Below are 16,499 nucleotides of genomic sequence, written 5' to 3'. Positions count from 1 at the left end.
CGACTGTATCGACTGTAACAGCTCAAGTCCACTGTAGTTCGCTGTATAGACTTTAACGACAGTAGTCCACTCCAGTTAACTCTACCCTAGTTAACTTGCATCGAGTCGTACACATTTCTCTTCCACAGAGCCGCACACGTCTTACATAGTCTGTATCGACTGTAACGGCTCACTCACGACTCCATACGACTGACTTTCACATTAACTTTCTGGCTTATATAGAGTCCCTAATCGCTTCTCCAAAGTTGCACAAACACTCCTAGTATTCTCTGGAATAACATGTCAGGAAACGTCACATCCTGTCTTTATTTATACACGTAGATTCCAGAAAACACTCGCTGCAGTGTCATCAAGTCGGGGTCACACGTAGTGACCTTTATCTGTCACTGTTCATTAGTAACTGTCCCCCTACTTAGATCTGTTCGTCCCCTGGAACAACACGTGTGGACACGTCACATCCTGTCTTTGTTTGTACATGTAGATTCCAGGGAACACTAGCTGCTGTGTCATCTCGCCGGGGTCATACGTTGACCTCTACCTATCACTGTTCATTTGTAACAATATGATAAATGATGATGATGGTGCTAGAATTATAGTCTACTAAATGTATTTTCGTTAGCCTCTGACATATATTTTAAATTGATACGAGTTTTCTTCTACTGAAATATATATTTCAATTATTTATACCATTTTTAATATGAAATAAAGACATGGAACTGTTTCAGTTGCCCGACGATTATCTCCCCTTTTTTGCCTAATATCGCCTTTACAGATATGTTGTAGGCCCTTTATTCTTACTGTCAATTAATGATTGAAACATTGAATCCAATAAGGACACAATATATTCGTTTCCTAAACTTATATTTTAAAATATGATCAAATCACATATCTGTTTTGATCTAGACACGAAATATGTAAAACGAATAAAATAAAGAGAAACAAAATATGTTTTAGACATATTTATGTGTTTGTCTATACCAGTCACAAAAAGGCTAAACAATATACAGGCTTAGAGAAAAACATCCATTAAAATTACATAATTGGCAGCTAGTTGCCAATTCAGCCAAGAAAATAAATAAATCGCTAAAACAAATATATATATGAAAGGGTTAAAGAAACAAAAAAAAATCAAAATCAATACTGACCCGTAATGGCATTTGCGCAAGTGCGGCTGGGTGGTGATGGGGTATTAGGGCAGGGTGCGGTAGCCCGGCCCCTGGGGGCGGTGCTGGTGCAAGTTCTGGAAATGGTGCTAGTGTAGGCGCGGTGGCCCATGCCTCTGGGCCCCCAGGAAAAAAGGCAGCCCCTAATTCCTCTGTGAAAGTGATTAGTTAAGGTGGTTGTTTTTTTTTTCTTTAGTGAATACATAATGATAAATAAAATAAATATGTATAGGCTAAACAAACAAAGAATGTGTATTGAAATGTGTATGTTGTGAGGCTTGTGGTGTATGTGTGTGTGTGTGTGGTGAAGTATGTCACATTATGCTGTGATCATGACGATATGAATGAACAGGAAAAAAAATAAATTGAACACCGTGTTACAATGAGCACAGAGGAGCGAAGCTGATAGTGAAGAACGTGAAAGAAGAGATAGGAAATGTCTTCCAATGGAATGAGCGATTTCTGTTTCAAGTGTGTGATGAGGTGTTTGGGCTGAAGCGAAAAGTGAATGCAAGCTGGTGTGGAGAGTAATAATTTTAAGGTAACAAATGAACAGTGTAAATGCGAATGATCAGTGGTGACAATCTTAATATATTCAGGGGACATAAATCCCTTATGTTTACAAATGCAGACGGTAAAAATTTATTCGTTCATCTTTTCTTTGTTACGATTGTCACCATTGATGATGATGATAATTATAATAATAATTGAAGGGCATTTTAATAGCAATAATAAGATTATTTAAAAAATGAAGTGAGAAGACGTGAGGAAAATAAGAACACAGGAAACATCTCTTATTTCATTTCTTTTACAAACTAAAGACGTCGATATCGAATCGTTTTTATTGTAAATATCAAAGACTTATAAGTTCAAACTGTTATATTTTTATATATAGCGAAAAGCTTATATTGACATGAAGCAAATATTGGTTATTTGTGAATGTTGACCATTAAGCCAAAGTTGACCCTTCAAGAACATGAAAGTGACCAGCTGGTGATGATAGAAGTATCAAAACTATGCCCAGCGAAATCCATTTGCCTTTAAATTATTTCCGGCGCCTTTTTTTTAATAGAAAGTGTTACATTATAATTAAGAGAAAAAAAAATAAAAATGAGTTCGAGTATAATTTGATGTGAGCTATAAAACGGCATGTCATATTTAATCTATTTTATAAAAGGAAGAATATCATTGACCTATTAATGATAATAATAATAATAATAATAACAATAATAAAACAATAATAATAATAATAATAGTAATAATACATGATGGTTTGTTGTTTTCAAATAGCTTATATTTCTACAACATATGATGATTTCGGGTTTCCATATATTAGAGATACTGGAGCAAGGTTGATGTCCACGTTGGATTAATTGTCTGTGCAAGTGTACAGTAAAATATTTGGTTAGTAAATAAAAAGGAAAAAAAAAGGAAAAACGTGTGGATTTTAAATATGTGTGTTGTGGGTAGCGTACACTACGTGTGTGTTTGTGTTGTGCAGAGTACGGTCTAAAGCTGAGGCGCTAATAGGATAAAATTTATATTACTAGAGGGAGGAAAAAAAAAGTGCTGGTTACGGAAAACCGTTTGGATCAGAAACACACAAAACCAGATGTTATAAAGAAATTGTGTACAATATTTTTTTTACTCTAAAAAAACAACAATTTTCTATATTTTGTTTTGGAAAAAAAAACAGCTAAAACATTTTGTGATCTGCTTTGACGACTGAATGATCTGAAATCTGCTCATTACTATGTAGAATACATTTTTTAAAATTAATACTATATGCTTTGTTTTAGCATACGCAATGATACAGCTGACACATAATATATGTGGAAGAAAAAAAACTTAAGGTCTTTAGTTCTGCGTTGAAATAATATATTTATTTATTTTTAGATAAAACTTAAAATAATCTAGGCTACCACGTTGATAACGAATACATATTTAAAAGAGTAAAATTTATAACTTTGAAAATAAAATACCGAAAAGAATTCGTATTTTTTAAAATAGATAAGGGCACTAGTAATGCGAGGTAATAATGTAATTGTTCCCGAAGTCATAGCAATACATTGTAAACAAATAAACATAACAAAAAAAATGGATTTGGAGATTTGCAATGGAATAATAAGATGACAGAAATCTTTATTGGCTTGGGATTTTAAAAAAAATCAACATGTTTTTACCAGGCCACTACACGACCTCATTTTGGCAGGCTCATGACTGCAAGTGATATGGCGTCACTATGGTATCTAAGCTCAAAGAAACACAGTTTATACTTACGTCCAGTGATAGGGTGAATGATTGTGGTGGGGTGTGTGGCGGCAGGCTGGGGCGAGGCTTGCTTGGGTTTGGTGACCTTCGTGTTGGACTTGGCGAACTCTAGCCTCAGAGTCTGGGGCAGGTCCGGGTCGAAGCGAACACCCTGTGAAAGTCGGAAGCAAGCATTGGTGGAGATAATGTGTTTGTCGGTAACTAATGAAATGACCTTTAACACCGAATGTAAAATGTTTGTAGTATAAATGAGCAGTTTAACTTCCCCACGCTCAACTTTCCGGTACAATTAAGAGTAAGTAAAGAAAGTTGTAGACTTTGTCCCTGACTAATTGGCGATTTAGCGTTCCAGACACTACCACTCCTCCATTTATAGGCGTAAACAAAAAAGTAAAGTTCCCCTTCCTCTCTGTTTTTTTGTGTCACATGGCCAGCACGATACCCATTCAAGATCCCAGTCTTCACCGAGATTCGAACCCAGAACCCCTAGCGCTTAATCACTCAACCACCCCGTAAACAAAAGTAGTAGTAGTAGTAGTAGGTACACAGAAAAAGCGATGGGAGGACAACATTAAAGAATGGACGGGCCTGCCATTGAGAGAGGTTCTAAACAAGGCAAAAAAAAGGGAGGAATGGAGAAAGACGGTCGACAAATCATGCCTGGTGCCCCAACGGTCCAACAGACTAAGGGATAGGTAAAGGTAAAAAAAAAAAGTATATTTTCTAAGTATGTTTATTCCCCACTCTATACTTCACAAGGGAATCCATCGCGATTACTAGATCTAATGTATTATTAATTTGTAGACCCCCCAAAAAATTTGGTAAAAGCGAAACCTGGTTGAAGACAAAGGCTTGTTTAATTTACACACTAGAAGCTAGGATTAAGATGTTCAACTGTTAAAACAATTTTTAACTTATCACGTTATTGGAGATTTTCACGATAAACTAAACAATGTCATGGAAGCTAAACTAAACTTTAATGTAAAAAGAGCTGAGTAATAATTTTGAACACTCCCAATGAATGATAGTATATATATTACATTTCTTGTATCAGCTCTAGTCAGTTGCGCATTAGTTTTTAAATACGTTTTATAAGTAAAAGTCTAACGCTTCTCTCTCATTGAACTTATTTTGTTCTATAAATAGAAGAGCTTAGAACATTTGATTCTGCAGTGCTAATTATCATATACTTTATAAAAAAAACACATCATTTCGCAACACTTCCTTTATCTCGTACACCGGATACACCAAAATTCTAGCTATTTATAGTTTTCCGCCATGTATGACAATCTCAAATTACCAAAACTAAATATTTAAATATATATTTTTTTAAATTGCATATAGGCAAGTGAGTGATGCATACATTTTTCGGAATAGTAGATCTACTTATCTGAAGTAGGCCTACATGAAAGTTTAATCACTGACATGGCTATGAAATTTATAAATCACAAAACAAAATGGATTTTTTTCCCCATTTGCTGAATAGATGAGATCCTAAAACAACAGCAACAAAAAAATAAATGAATAAATATAATATAACAAATCAAGTTCTAAGGAATATGGTGTAGCTATGATGTAGCTAAACAAAATATGGTTGACCACTGTGGTCACTTACTTGCAAATCTTGCTTGGCTGTTTCCGCTGCCATTCTAGAACTGAACGTGACAAATCCAACGGGCTTTTTTTTTTTTTTAGAAGAAAGAAAATATGATTAGATCATAGCGCGAAAGATGAATTCTTAAAGTAATTCACAATCAATTAAGTGTGAGATGTCAGATTATCTCTCAAGGATCTTCAATAATTTGATATCATATTTATCTAATAGACGAAGAAAACATATAAATAAAATGATCGGATGGATCTGGGTATGCTTCTATCATACACTAAGTTCATCAGACGATACCAGTGTAGATTTTAAGGCTATCGTAGTTATATTTAGTAACGTTTTGCAAATTTAATAAGTTTTTGTAGCTTGACTAAAGAAAGAAATTCACCATAAAGTGCTATTGTTGAAATGCTTCACTTCATGCCATTGTTAGATGCATATATTAGCTTTCGTAGGTAAAAAAAAAATCTATGCGTAACATACACAGTTTTCCAAATTCACATTTAGGCGCCCATTTCCCACTTTCTAATCTGATGTTTCGGCACTCATTCCTTACTTTTCAAAATCAATCACATTTTGGCACCCGGTATCACTCACACTTTGGCACCCAGTATCACTCACATTTTGGCGCCCAGTATCACTAACATTTTGGCGCCATTCCCCAATCAGTGATACTTCTTCCCCACACCCAATGGTGACTCATTCTCAAACATTTTAAGCTCTTATTCTGCTCTATAAATCCCGAAATTCATAATCGTGAATTCTATATGCATTAAACCCATGTCTCAGTAGAAAAGTAAAGTTCCCCTTGCAGACCATGTAAAAAAACAACAACACATACAATGTTTTAATTTTAGGAATATGTCAATATTTAGAGAACAAATGTTCCTTTTTTATGCAGTTAGAATCGTTTAAACTGCATTTTAAATATATACTAATATATATATATATATATATATATATATATATATATATATATATATATATATATATATATTGTATTTATTTAACAGCTAACAAAGCTGTTTATAAATATATTAACAAAATATCGTGTGTGTAAAAAAATAAAATAAAATGGAAGCAAAGGGAGGGAAGCCAGTGATGTGAGAAGATAACTCTGCACGTCAGCAATGACGCCAACGTGGTGATAATAACACGAGTTATTGAAATAAATATTTTGACATCTATAACATGAAAGCAATTTTTGCATGCATGCTGAATCCTTCCCTCTACCCCTTCACTGCTGCAAACGCCGCCAGCAATTGCACTTATTGATGAACACGCTAATAGGCTGTAATCAATTTAATTTGAACAGCGAAACTATATGCAATTGCGTAATAATATAAAAAAAATCAATTGCCTCCCCTTTTCCTTAAGTTATTTTTATAATGTATATTCATCACTTTTTTATGTCTAGGATACTGAAAGAAAGATTATCTTTCTACGACAGTGGCGCTCAATCTTTTGGGCCATGGACTCCAAATTTTAGACACCTGAAATAAGAAAACACAGCCGGTTCAGCGAAACCCACACTTTGCAGTTTCATTATGCATCTTTGTGCAAAAACTTCGTGAAAATGGATAGCACTACGTCAGTGGCCGTAGTTTGAACACCCCTGCTCTACAATAGGAGTCTATTTTCTCGATTCTTTAGTTGAAAAGGTACGATCATCCATTGCATCTGTTTCTCTTCTTTTTTGCTGAAAGAGTTCTTATACGAATAAAGTAGTCTAGCAGACGAGATTGAAGAGGGAAAAAAAAAAATTTAGTGTGACAAGGGAGATAATCTACCCGCGGATCGTCTCTCATTGGCATGCACCGCATGCTTATATCCCCTTTGCAGCATTTTCGCTCTGAGCATACTTACAGATGTGTTCTTGCCATTTTTATTAGTGATTTTGAGAAGTGATCCTTCGTAGCCCTGCAATACAGACAAGTGAGAACTGTCGGTGCGTTGTGAACGGAAAATGAACAAAATAATGACTCACTCCAACACATTGGCGGAATTATAAGGTAGATCTAGCTCTATATCTTAATATATAAATTAGAACGTAAGGTGTGGGTATGTTAGATATGACTTTCATAGAAATCAAAACCGTTTAACCAATCTTGAGGAAACTTTGTATAAACGTTCTTAAAACAATAGCGGGGAATCTTAGGCTATGTAAAGTTGCCCTAGCTCTATGGAAGTTCTAAGCTTTCATGGTTCTCATTTTTCATTAGAAATATTTTTATTTTATATAACCGTTACACAAATTCATTCAATAAATACATGTTTGTTTGTTTTTAAACCCAGGAAAAAGGAGGCTACTAATTCATAGATCTGCTACATAGTGAGATTATAAGCACGTTGGTATTTTTCGGTCACTTCCATTAAAGATATTAGAGCTATTAGATTTTTTTTTACCGCCAAATTAATTGGCACACGACAAAACATGATGAATTTTGATATATGCAGCAAATATCCAATAAGTTTACAAACCAAACTATTAAAATACATTTATTGTAAACTGATTAAAAGAAAACAGCAACTCTATTATTTATTATATAATTGAGTATAGTTACAGTTCGCAATACTAATGCCACACTCCCTCTTTTTCTTTCTTTAAAAAAAGGGTCTTTAAAAAACAACAAAACAAAACTAGATCTAAATTGATCCAAATTAATCTAGAAACATCTGCCATAATTTAAAGCGCTCTCAATGATAACGACCGAAATCATTTATTCATTATTGGAAGCTGGAGGGTCAGGAGGGAGAGAGATGACTCGATGAGTGAATGTCAAATGTCCTACATTATGATTCCGCCAACGAGTGAATGGTTATGTGAAACAAAATGTCATACAGATGTCATCTTTCAACAGGAAACAAACTTAAACAAACAAGACATTGTGAGATTGCATTTTTTTTTCCTTGGAGAAAAATATTAAATATGACGTAAACAGTCTGTCATAGTCAAGTGTATTACGATAAATAGGCGGGAAAATTGAGTCGCGTGATTCCTTCTTTCCCTGACCTGACATTTTAAGGAAATGAAAGAAATAGTCTAGGAATAGTTGGATTGATTTTTAGTATGAAGCGATTTCAACTTTAAAAAAAAAAAAAAGTCACTTAATGCAATTTGAAAAGAGATCGAAGTTTCTATTCATATGGCTGTCTTCGGCAATGATAGCTTTCAGTAATGTCAACCAATTCAAACATATGTTGCACTTTTGGTTTTTGGTAGATATAAAATGACATGCTGGCTTTAAACAAAGCAAGTCCAAGGACAGTAGCTCTAAGCTGGAAAATCCCGCGCAGTGTGCAGCCGAACATTCCGGGATCACATAGGTCTCACCTGCCACTTGAGGAAGCACCAAAATACCAGTGCAAAGTAAAAAGAAAAATCTACACCAAAATAATAAGGACAATTTTAAAATTGTTTTTGTATAACGCATGATATAGCATGCTTAGTCCAATATGGTTCTATCTTTTGTTTGGACACTAGGGAATGGTGAATCTTGGAAAAGACGCGTTATATATATATATATATATATATATATATATATATATATATATATATATATAAATGAAGCTGGACTGCGTAGCCACGGGAAATACTGCATTCCTCATTAATCTTCGGACTCGAAGACAAGCCTTATCATATTATTATATATGGCTTTATAAACACAATATATAAACAGCCTTTATGAATTGATTTAGCTCACTATAACACGATAACTGGTTAACATAGAGAATGTAAGAAAGAGTTGAGGTCAAAAGACAGTCAAACGAACACCGTTAGTTTTAATTCTGCTACTGAAAAGAAAATCCCGGGACAATGTCTTCGTTCAAACGTCGACGAATTCCCGCCAGTTGTATAAAAAGTTGTCAAAAAAAAACAAAAAACGACTGGAATTTACATATACAAAGCGTGATTTTCTAAATAATAATATAAAAAATAGGATTATAATTTTCATGAGACAAATAAGGTGATCGTCGTAAATAAAATGATGAAAATTGCAAATAAAAATAAATAAAATTCAACACAACTGGAGTATATACACAGATGATGGAAAACAATATGGCTCCTTTGTACACGTGACTGTCATTGCTTTGAGGGTTAAGCCAAAATAAAATGAAAGCGGAAATGAATAGGGAAAGAAATGATAATTACATTTTGTTAAGCTGAAACGAAACAAAATAAATAATTAAATAAAATATTAAAATTTAGTGGTTAGAGTAATGTTGTTCATTTTGGCTTTCGAGAAACATTAGCGGTATTACACTTAAATTATAGCAATATAATTTTAATAATTCGCTGGGGTTTTCTATATGGATAAACTAAATGTCTAGGAAGCTTAATTTGAACTTCAAAGTTGCCAACTAAATAGCAACAAATCTGCTACAAACAGAATATCTCATCTTATCTTATCTTATATAATACAGACGTTACTTCAAAAAAGAAGATGATTACGTCCTACGCGTCATGCATTTAGTCATGCATATTAACCAATGACTTAAATTCTGCCAAGTCACTGGTTTTCCTGGCTAGCTCAGGCAACCCATTCCATGCTCTAATAGCACTAGGGAAGAAGGAGTATTTGTACAAATTGGTCCTAGCATATGGGACGAGGAATGTGCCTTTATCTTTGTGAATATTTTTGATACTGCGGTGCTAAAAGTGCTAAAAATAAATAAATATATAACTAAAAAAAAACCTATTGATTATCAATACTGCTTTTTTTTTCTTTACACCAGATACACCAAGAAACTAGCTATATATAATTTTTTTTCCCGCCATAACTGAAACTCTATAATGACGTTATCTAACTCTGACTTCAATTTGCATAGAATATGGTTCAATTAACAATCACAAAGAGGAGTGGCTCAACCAATGGGCATCACGAAACACTGGTAGAGCTATGTACAAAGAAATGACTATGCCTAACAAACTGGACAGTATTATTAACTTCCTCCCCCGCAAAGAGCAATCTACTATCTTCCAACTAAGAACAGGACACGCACCTCTGCTAAATAACCATCTTAACAAAATTAATCCCACACACCTACCCCTTTGTAGACACTGCACCTACCTTTATGAAACCGTAAATCATATCCTCTTTGAATGCTCCTTCCTAATCCACCTCAGTCAGACCCTACTTCCACCCTACTACCACTACAGGACTACCCAACACCCTGTACGGCAGTGCTGAACAGCCTAAAGAGAACAGCACACTATTTTTCCTTGGCACAGTCTACAAAAGAGCTCACAGCTCAGCAGCAAAAAGCTGGCTAGAAGAAGAAGTCTTCGTGATGAGATTATTTTCATGCCTTCATATTCAGAACACGAGACTGCTCATCTACAATCGAAATGGAGGAGCCCAATATCCAACATCTGAACAAGGGCTAGTGTTAAAATAAAGGAATATTCACCAGTGTCTGCTCTTCGGTAGGTTCTGAAGCATGATCTTAGGGTTAATCTATAAATAGCTAGTTTGATCTATAAATAGCTAGGTTAATCTATAAATAGCTAGCTTATAATGTATCCGGTGTAGAGAGTACAAAATAATGATAAACTATGTCTTTTGCAAATGGATTATAATAATTTCTCATCTCTTTATCTCACAGTGATATCACATTTCTCCCACAGTTTGGTGTGGGAGTTGAATGAACAGAAAAATATAGAGGGGCAGATCTTAGAGAGGAAGTGGAGATGGATTGGTCACACCCTTAGAACTAGACAGGCCTCAGAATGGAACCCCATGGAACAAGACGTAGAGGAAGACCAAAAAGATTGTGGCGACGCAGTATACTAGATGAAGCCGAGAGGACAGGAAAGAGATGGGAAGCCATTACAAAACTAGGAAGTGACAGTGGATAGTAGTGAGGCCCTATGTTCCACGAGGAACGCACAAGAAATATGATGATGATAAAATCACATTTCTAAGGTCTTACTTTTATAGCACAAATATATTTGCGTTCTTGGGTAGGCAACATTGACCATTCAATATGTCGACTTTGACATTTTCTACTTTGTCTTTTTATCTCGTAAGCTCTTCTTTTGGTTCCAATATATGCATATCATCGTCACATTTCGCCATATCACTCTCTCTTCTTTTTCTCTCTTAGCGCAGTTTGTTGGTTACAGAGATTAAAACAAGGATAAATCGCATCATTAACTATCAAATTGTGAACAAAGAGAAGTTTGTTCTGATTAAGTCATTCATGATTATTCCCCAGTATAGCTTTTGGTCGACAGATTTTAAACTGGTTCCCCATTTCATCATTTGCTCTGTCGCCACTTTTCTAGAATTAGGCTGGATTATCAACGAAGATGAATGCGTCAATATCATCACAATGCGTAAACTAAGATTATTTATGTAATTAAAAATGGCGACAATGTTTTGTTGTTGTTTATAAGCCAAAATGAACGAACATTGCTGTGGTAAAGAAACAAAGGAATAAAAACTAAACAAAATATTGAGCTCACGTAAACACAGTCACACACATAAACAAACGCACACACGTGTATGTCATATGTCTAAACACATCTTTATATACAGAGTAGATTCTGTGTGCTTGTGAGGTGTGTGAACATGACTTTGAGGTAGTCAAAAAAAAATTAATTACCGGTAACGTAGCATATTGCTGTAATAATAAGAAACAGTGTTAAAAGTAAAACAAAAGCTAGAATTTAATCTTATATAGTAACGAAACAAACAACTAATCCAGCATTTAACAAGAACAAAAAATAATCACAATGTAGGGATGATGTAATTAAGTGTGCGTAATCTCTTTTAAGGTACATATCGTTTGTATATACTATATTGTGTGGACTCTTCAATTATATAGGTAGTGTATAGAATTAAACTATAAATTATTGGATTCATTAGACTTTTGAAATTTTGAATATTTTCCAAAGAATACAAAATATCTATAAAAAAAAATAATTATAATGATTATAATTACAACAGTGTAAAAACATTTAACGTAAAAGATAACTCATTAGGTGTTTTTCTTCTGAGAATCTACAAAATAGGAAAGTCGTTTCCTAGGGAACGGAAAAGGTTCCATGTTTTAACAAAAAAACAACAACCCTACTTTCTATCGACGGAACAAACAAAAAACGTTGACGCCCCTTGGGTAATGTGAAATGAAGGACACAATGAGATATAAAGGCTATATAACATTTATAATGAATGAGCAGCTTTATAACTGGACACAATGCGTATGAATTATAACACATCATTATGACGTCATCAACTTTGACGTTAGATTTTGTCGTAAACACACAAAGTGATCACGCAATGATAAACGAACACACAAAGTGATCACGCAATGATAAACGAACACACAAAGTGATCACGCAATGATAAACGAACACACAAAAACCATGCATTGGAGACTGTGATGAAAATCACGTGACCTGATCTCAGACTTGAGCGTCTAGGCTCTGAGTACACGTACAAGAATAATTTAACACAGAGCACACAAAAAACAAACAAACATTTTAACACAAAACAAACTAACAAACAAAAAAAAGAAACCAAAATAAGAACAGAGTTGATCCTAACAGCAAACGTGAACTTTAATAAGCTTAAGAGAAAATTATTAAATTTCATAAAAAAAAATAAAAAATCTAACAAGCCTGCGCTTGTGTTGCTAAAATAGAGGCTCTTAGTCTTATGATAAGCGAATAAGAGATTAGCGGTATGTGCAACGAGATTATTTGATTTGACGGTCTGGACAAAGGTCCCTCGTTAAAAGGGTACCTGGCTAGGGGGGAAAGGAATAGGTTTGTTTTTCCGGCCACACGATTCCATCGTTAAATTGGTACTATGAGAAAGTGAACTTAACAAACCTCTAAGGGCCCCTAGACCTTAGCGGGGACATGTTTTTTTTATGCATCTTAAGCCCAACATCTGAGCGTGTGGAGCCTTAGCGTTACAGCACTTTGCTTTGAAACCTCTAACCCTAGCCACTAACCCTAACCCTAAATCTTAAATTAAAAAATAAACATGTTTCCTTGACAACAACGACAAGTGTTGTATTTTATGTCCGAAACCTATTTCTCATTACAAAGAGTTTTTATTTATATTGTTACTTTGTTGACCAAATGAGTTACCTAGCTGCAGGAAATTATTTTGGAGCGACCGCATTAGGAGGTAACAGCTTGGCCTTTCCTACAAAAATGTATAAGGTATTAACCATCTAGCCCCACTGCAACACCTATATTTATTTTCCGGAAGTTACTCCAAAGCGAAAGTATGAGTAATTTCTTAATAGTATCGACATTTAAAATCAAATAATAATGTATTATCATTTAAATATAGGTCCATTTATTTCTGATAATATATTTATCTCATTTCTCCAAACATTGTAAAATGTGACATGATTATGATGCGGGTGGGAAAAAAAAAGATTGACGTAAAAATAAAATAAATAAATAAATAAAAATTAAAACACATGTCACCCTCCAGAAAAAAAAAAAAGCAAACAAATACAAAAAACTGATTTGAATTATTTTTTAAAAAAAAAAAAAGGGAATTTAATAGCGTTGCTTGATGAAGAAAAAAAATTAAACCAAATTGAAATGCAGCGAAAAAAGGAAAAAAAAAGTTGTTTTTATTGTTTGTGAAAAAAAAGGAAAAAAGAACTAACAAAAAAGTTCTCCGCAGGGTCAAAATTTGCATAATCCAGTTTTTAGAAAAATAATGTAAAAATATATATATATATATATACATAGAGAGAGAATCTATTTATACATATTAATTCTCAGAAGAGGCACGTGACTTGATTATCCAATGGCTAGGTGAGAGGAAGCGGCAGTGACGTCACACAGTGTTTGAACACACAGACAAAATGGGGGGAGATAACTTACACAGTTGTTCTTGTCAGTGACTATATTCTTACCCATTAGTTTCAACAGGCCGTTTTCAAAACCCTGAAATTCCAAGTTTGGATTTGCTTTGGTTTTTAATGAAAAGAGTCATCCATGTATGATTACATTGCATAAAAGCCTTCTACACACTGTATGCTCTACTAAGACCTTTCAGTCTATCAGAGATTGAGCTAAAGACGCTAAACTGAAATTCACTGCTGCCAACTATATAAGATCAATTGAGCTAAAAATTGTAACATTATCTCAATCCGTGGCGGTCGATCGTCGAGCTTTAGCCCCCTTGTTAGGTAGTCAAGCGATTTAATTAGTTGTGTGTAGAGTTATGTTGAATTGTGCTATTTATTATAGTGGTATATTGGCCTCTTCATATGCTACATACTAGTTAAAAAAAAACAACACTATTTATTTTATTGCCCAGAGATGGCAACTGTCTTAAGCTACATAAATAAATATATTTAGTTATTTTTTATTATATAGTTTACAGGCTTGCTTATGAACGCTCTAAATTTAATCTTCGTTAAATAGGCCTAAGTATATTAGATTGTATTATATTAATTGTGGATATTGAAATATCGCCCGCCACACATTCATAGCAGAGTATTTAGTGGCCACTGGTCCTAGTAGAAACAAGTTTAGAGAAATATCGCTGCTTTATATTTAGATGTATTACTTTGTATAACACTACTTTTTAGTGGGCCTACATGAATATGCGCGTTTTAAAATATATTTATATACAATTTTTTTTTAATAACAAGGGAGATTATTTAGAGTTAGTAGAAGTGCAGTAAAAGAGGTAAGGTTATCTACCTTTATAAAAAAAAGTCTAAAAATAATCAAGCCAAAAACAAATGTTATTACAAACAATGTCCAAATTAGGGACAAAGAAAAGAAGAGGACATTTAAAAAAAGGATTCTTTCAAACATGAAAAATATTTAAATTCTTAAATGATCAAAAGTCAACATTATATAACAAAATTCTTTACAAATAGCAAAAAAAAAAATAAATAAAAAGGAGGTGGGATGATGATAGTCATGATCTTAACATTTTTTAATCAAATAATGAAAATATAAAAAATATGAGGCTGCTGAAAAATAGTTTCAATATGAATAGAATTATACTTAGACAAAATAATAAACACATATAGATCCACATAAAAAACTTGAAACCAAACTCAAACAATTGTTAATCTTGGGTTAGACAGTATGGGAAACTAAAACCCTAGATGTCTGAGTTGGGTAATGCAGTATACGCAAAACAAAACCTGATGTATGAGATGTCTTATAATTCTGCATGTTATGAACAAGTTCTTCTACTTACTTTGTAGGCTCTGAATAACAAATACAGTTCCCTTGGCTTAGCATCCATGGGTAATCCACTGACAAACAATGTTCGCACCTATTTTGAAACAAAGATTATACAAATAAATTAATGACAAATAAAAAGGAGTAACAGGTTACAGCCACTCTAGTACTATTAGGATTGTGCGTCCCTATAGCGTGCCCAGTGCTCACTGGTCCAATCTGGACAAGTGAATGAAGATTCGTTAGGATTTGAACTCGAGCCCCCCCCCCCCCCCCAATAGGGGGCATCAAGTCACCCAGCCAGTCATTAAATCATAAATAATGTGCGTCCAATGAAAATCGCAACATATAGTGTTTGACAACTCAGCCAGGCCAAAGACAAAGATTCATTTTGTACACATGGCTTAGCAATAACATGTCCAAGCCTCCCGCGATCATGTAAGCTCAGGAGAGATGGAAAGGGGGGAGGGCGTATTTTTAACACTTCCCTCTGCAAACCAAACACAGACTACCGTTTTAGTTCCTTGTATTTAAGAATGCCAAAACAAAACAGTCTTGACAGCAATCAGGAAAATTTCATGCAAATGATTGAAACCAGCATTAGAATAGTAACGATAAGAATAGTAGGCAGCAGGGGCGGACTGAGTGTCGAAATCGGTCCGGGCTTTTCAATATAATCAGGCCCATAAATTGCATATCATATGATGGCCATCCTATTGTTAGCCAACCTGTCCTCAAAATCATTATGTTAAGTTTGAGTATCAATAACTATACGTATGCATACATTGAGCTCCATATTTTATAAGAAATATAGGCCTTATGTTGCTTTTTAATCGCCACGAGTGTAGGTCCTAAAAGGATGTAGAATATTACATTATTTTGAAAAAAATGTCAGAAGGAGATAGTCCTCTTACACATGACGCTCAGAGGGCCCCTTTTATAAGATTATAAAAGCTTTAACAATGTAATAGATAATGGCATCCATGCGGTCCCTTCGGTGGCTCTGCCCGTCCATTTGGGTACCGGCCCACCGGGCATTTGCCCGAATGCCCATATAGCCAGTCCGCCCCTGGTAGGCAGCAGTCTGAATCTGTTTTAACAGATCACAAATATCAAATATCCGTTTTTTTTTGTTTTTGTTTGTTTGTTTTCACCACCTCCTCATAATTGTGTTTAAATTTAGATGCAAGGACACTGTTTTTTTTTTAAATTATTATCAAGGCTTTATCGTGGGAGAGACATTCTATATAATCACGGTCTCCGCCGAGACCTAAAT

The 16,499-nt window shown here is 34.3% G+C and overlaps 1 protein-coding gene across 23 annotated transcripts in view; it reads right to left on the bottom strand.

Annotated features, from left to right (window-relative positions):
* Positions 1 to 16,499, bottom strand: part of LOC106079313 (protein couch potato-like) — a 324,431-nt gene that overhangs the window by 27,954 nt on the left and 279,978 nt on the right. For all 23 annotated transcript variants that reach the window (XM_056016890.1, XM_056016891.1, XM_056016899.1 and 20 more), the window contains 5 exons: positions 15,240 to 15,317; positions 6,907 to 6,960; positions 5,050 to 5,112; positions 3,444 to 3,585; positions 1,146 to 1,315 (listed from right to left, as the gene is read on the bottom strand). In XM_056016890.1, coding sequence (XP_055872865.1) covers positions 1,146 to 1,315; positions 3,444 to 3,585; positions 5,050 to 5,112; positions 6,907 to 6,960; positions 15,240 to 15,317 — 507 coding nt within the window. The remainder of the gene's footprint in view (positions 1 to 1,145; positions 1,316 to 3,443; positions 3,586 to 5,049; positions 5,113 to 6,906; positions 6,961 to 15,239; positions 15,318 to 16,499) is intronic.

The sequence above is a fragment of the Biomphalaria glabrata genome, chromosome 18, assembly GCF_947242115.1.
Source record: "Biomphalaria glabrata chromosome 18, xgBioGlab47.1, whole genome shotgun sequence".
Taxonomy (NCBI): Eukaryota; Metazoa; Mollusca; class Gastropoda; family Planorbidae; genus Biomphalaria; species Biomphalaria glabrata.
Note: the sequence above shows the minus strand (reverse complement) of the source record. Positions and strands in the feature narration are given on the sequence as shown.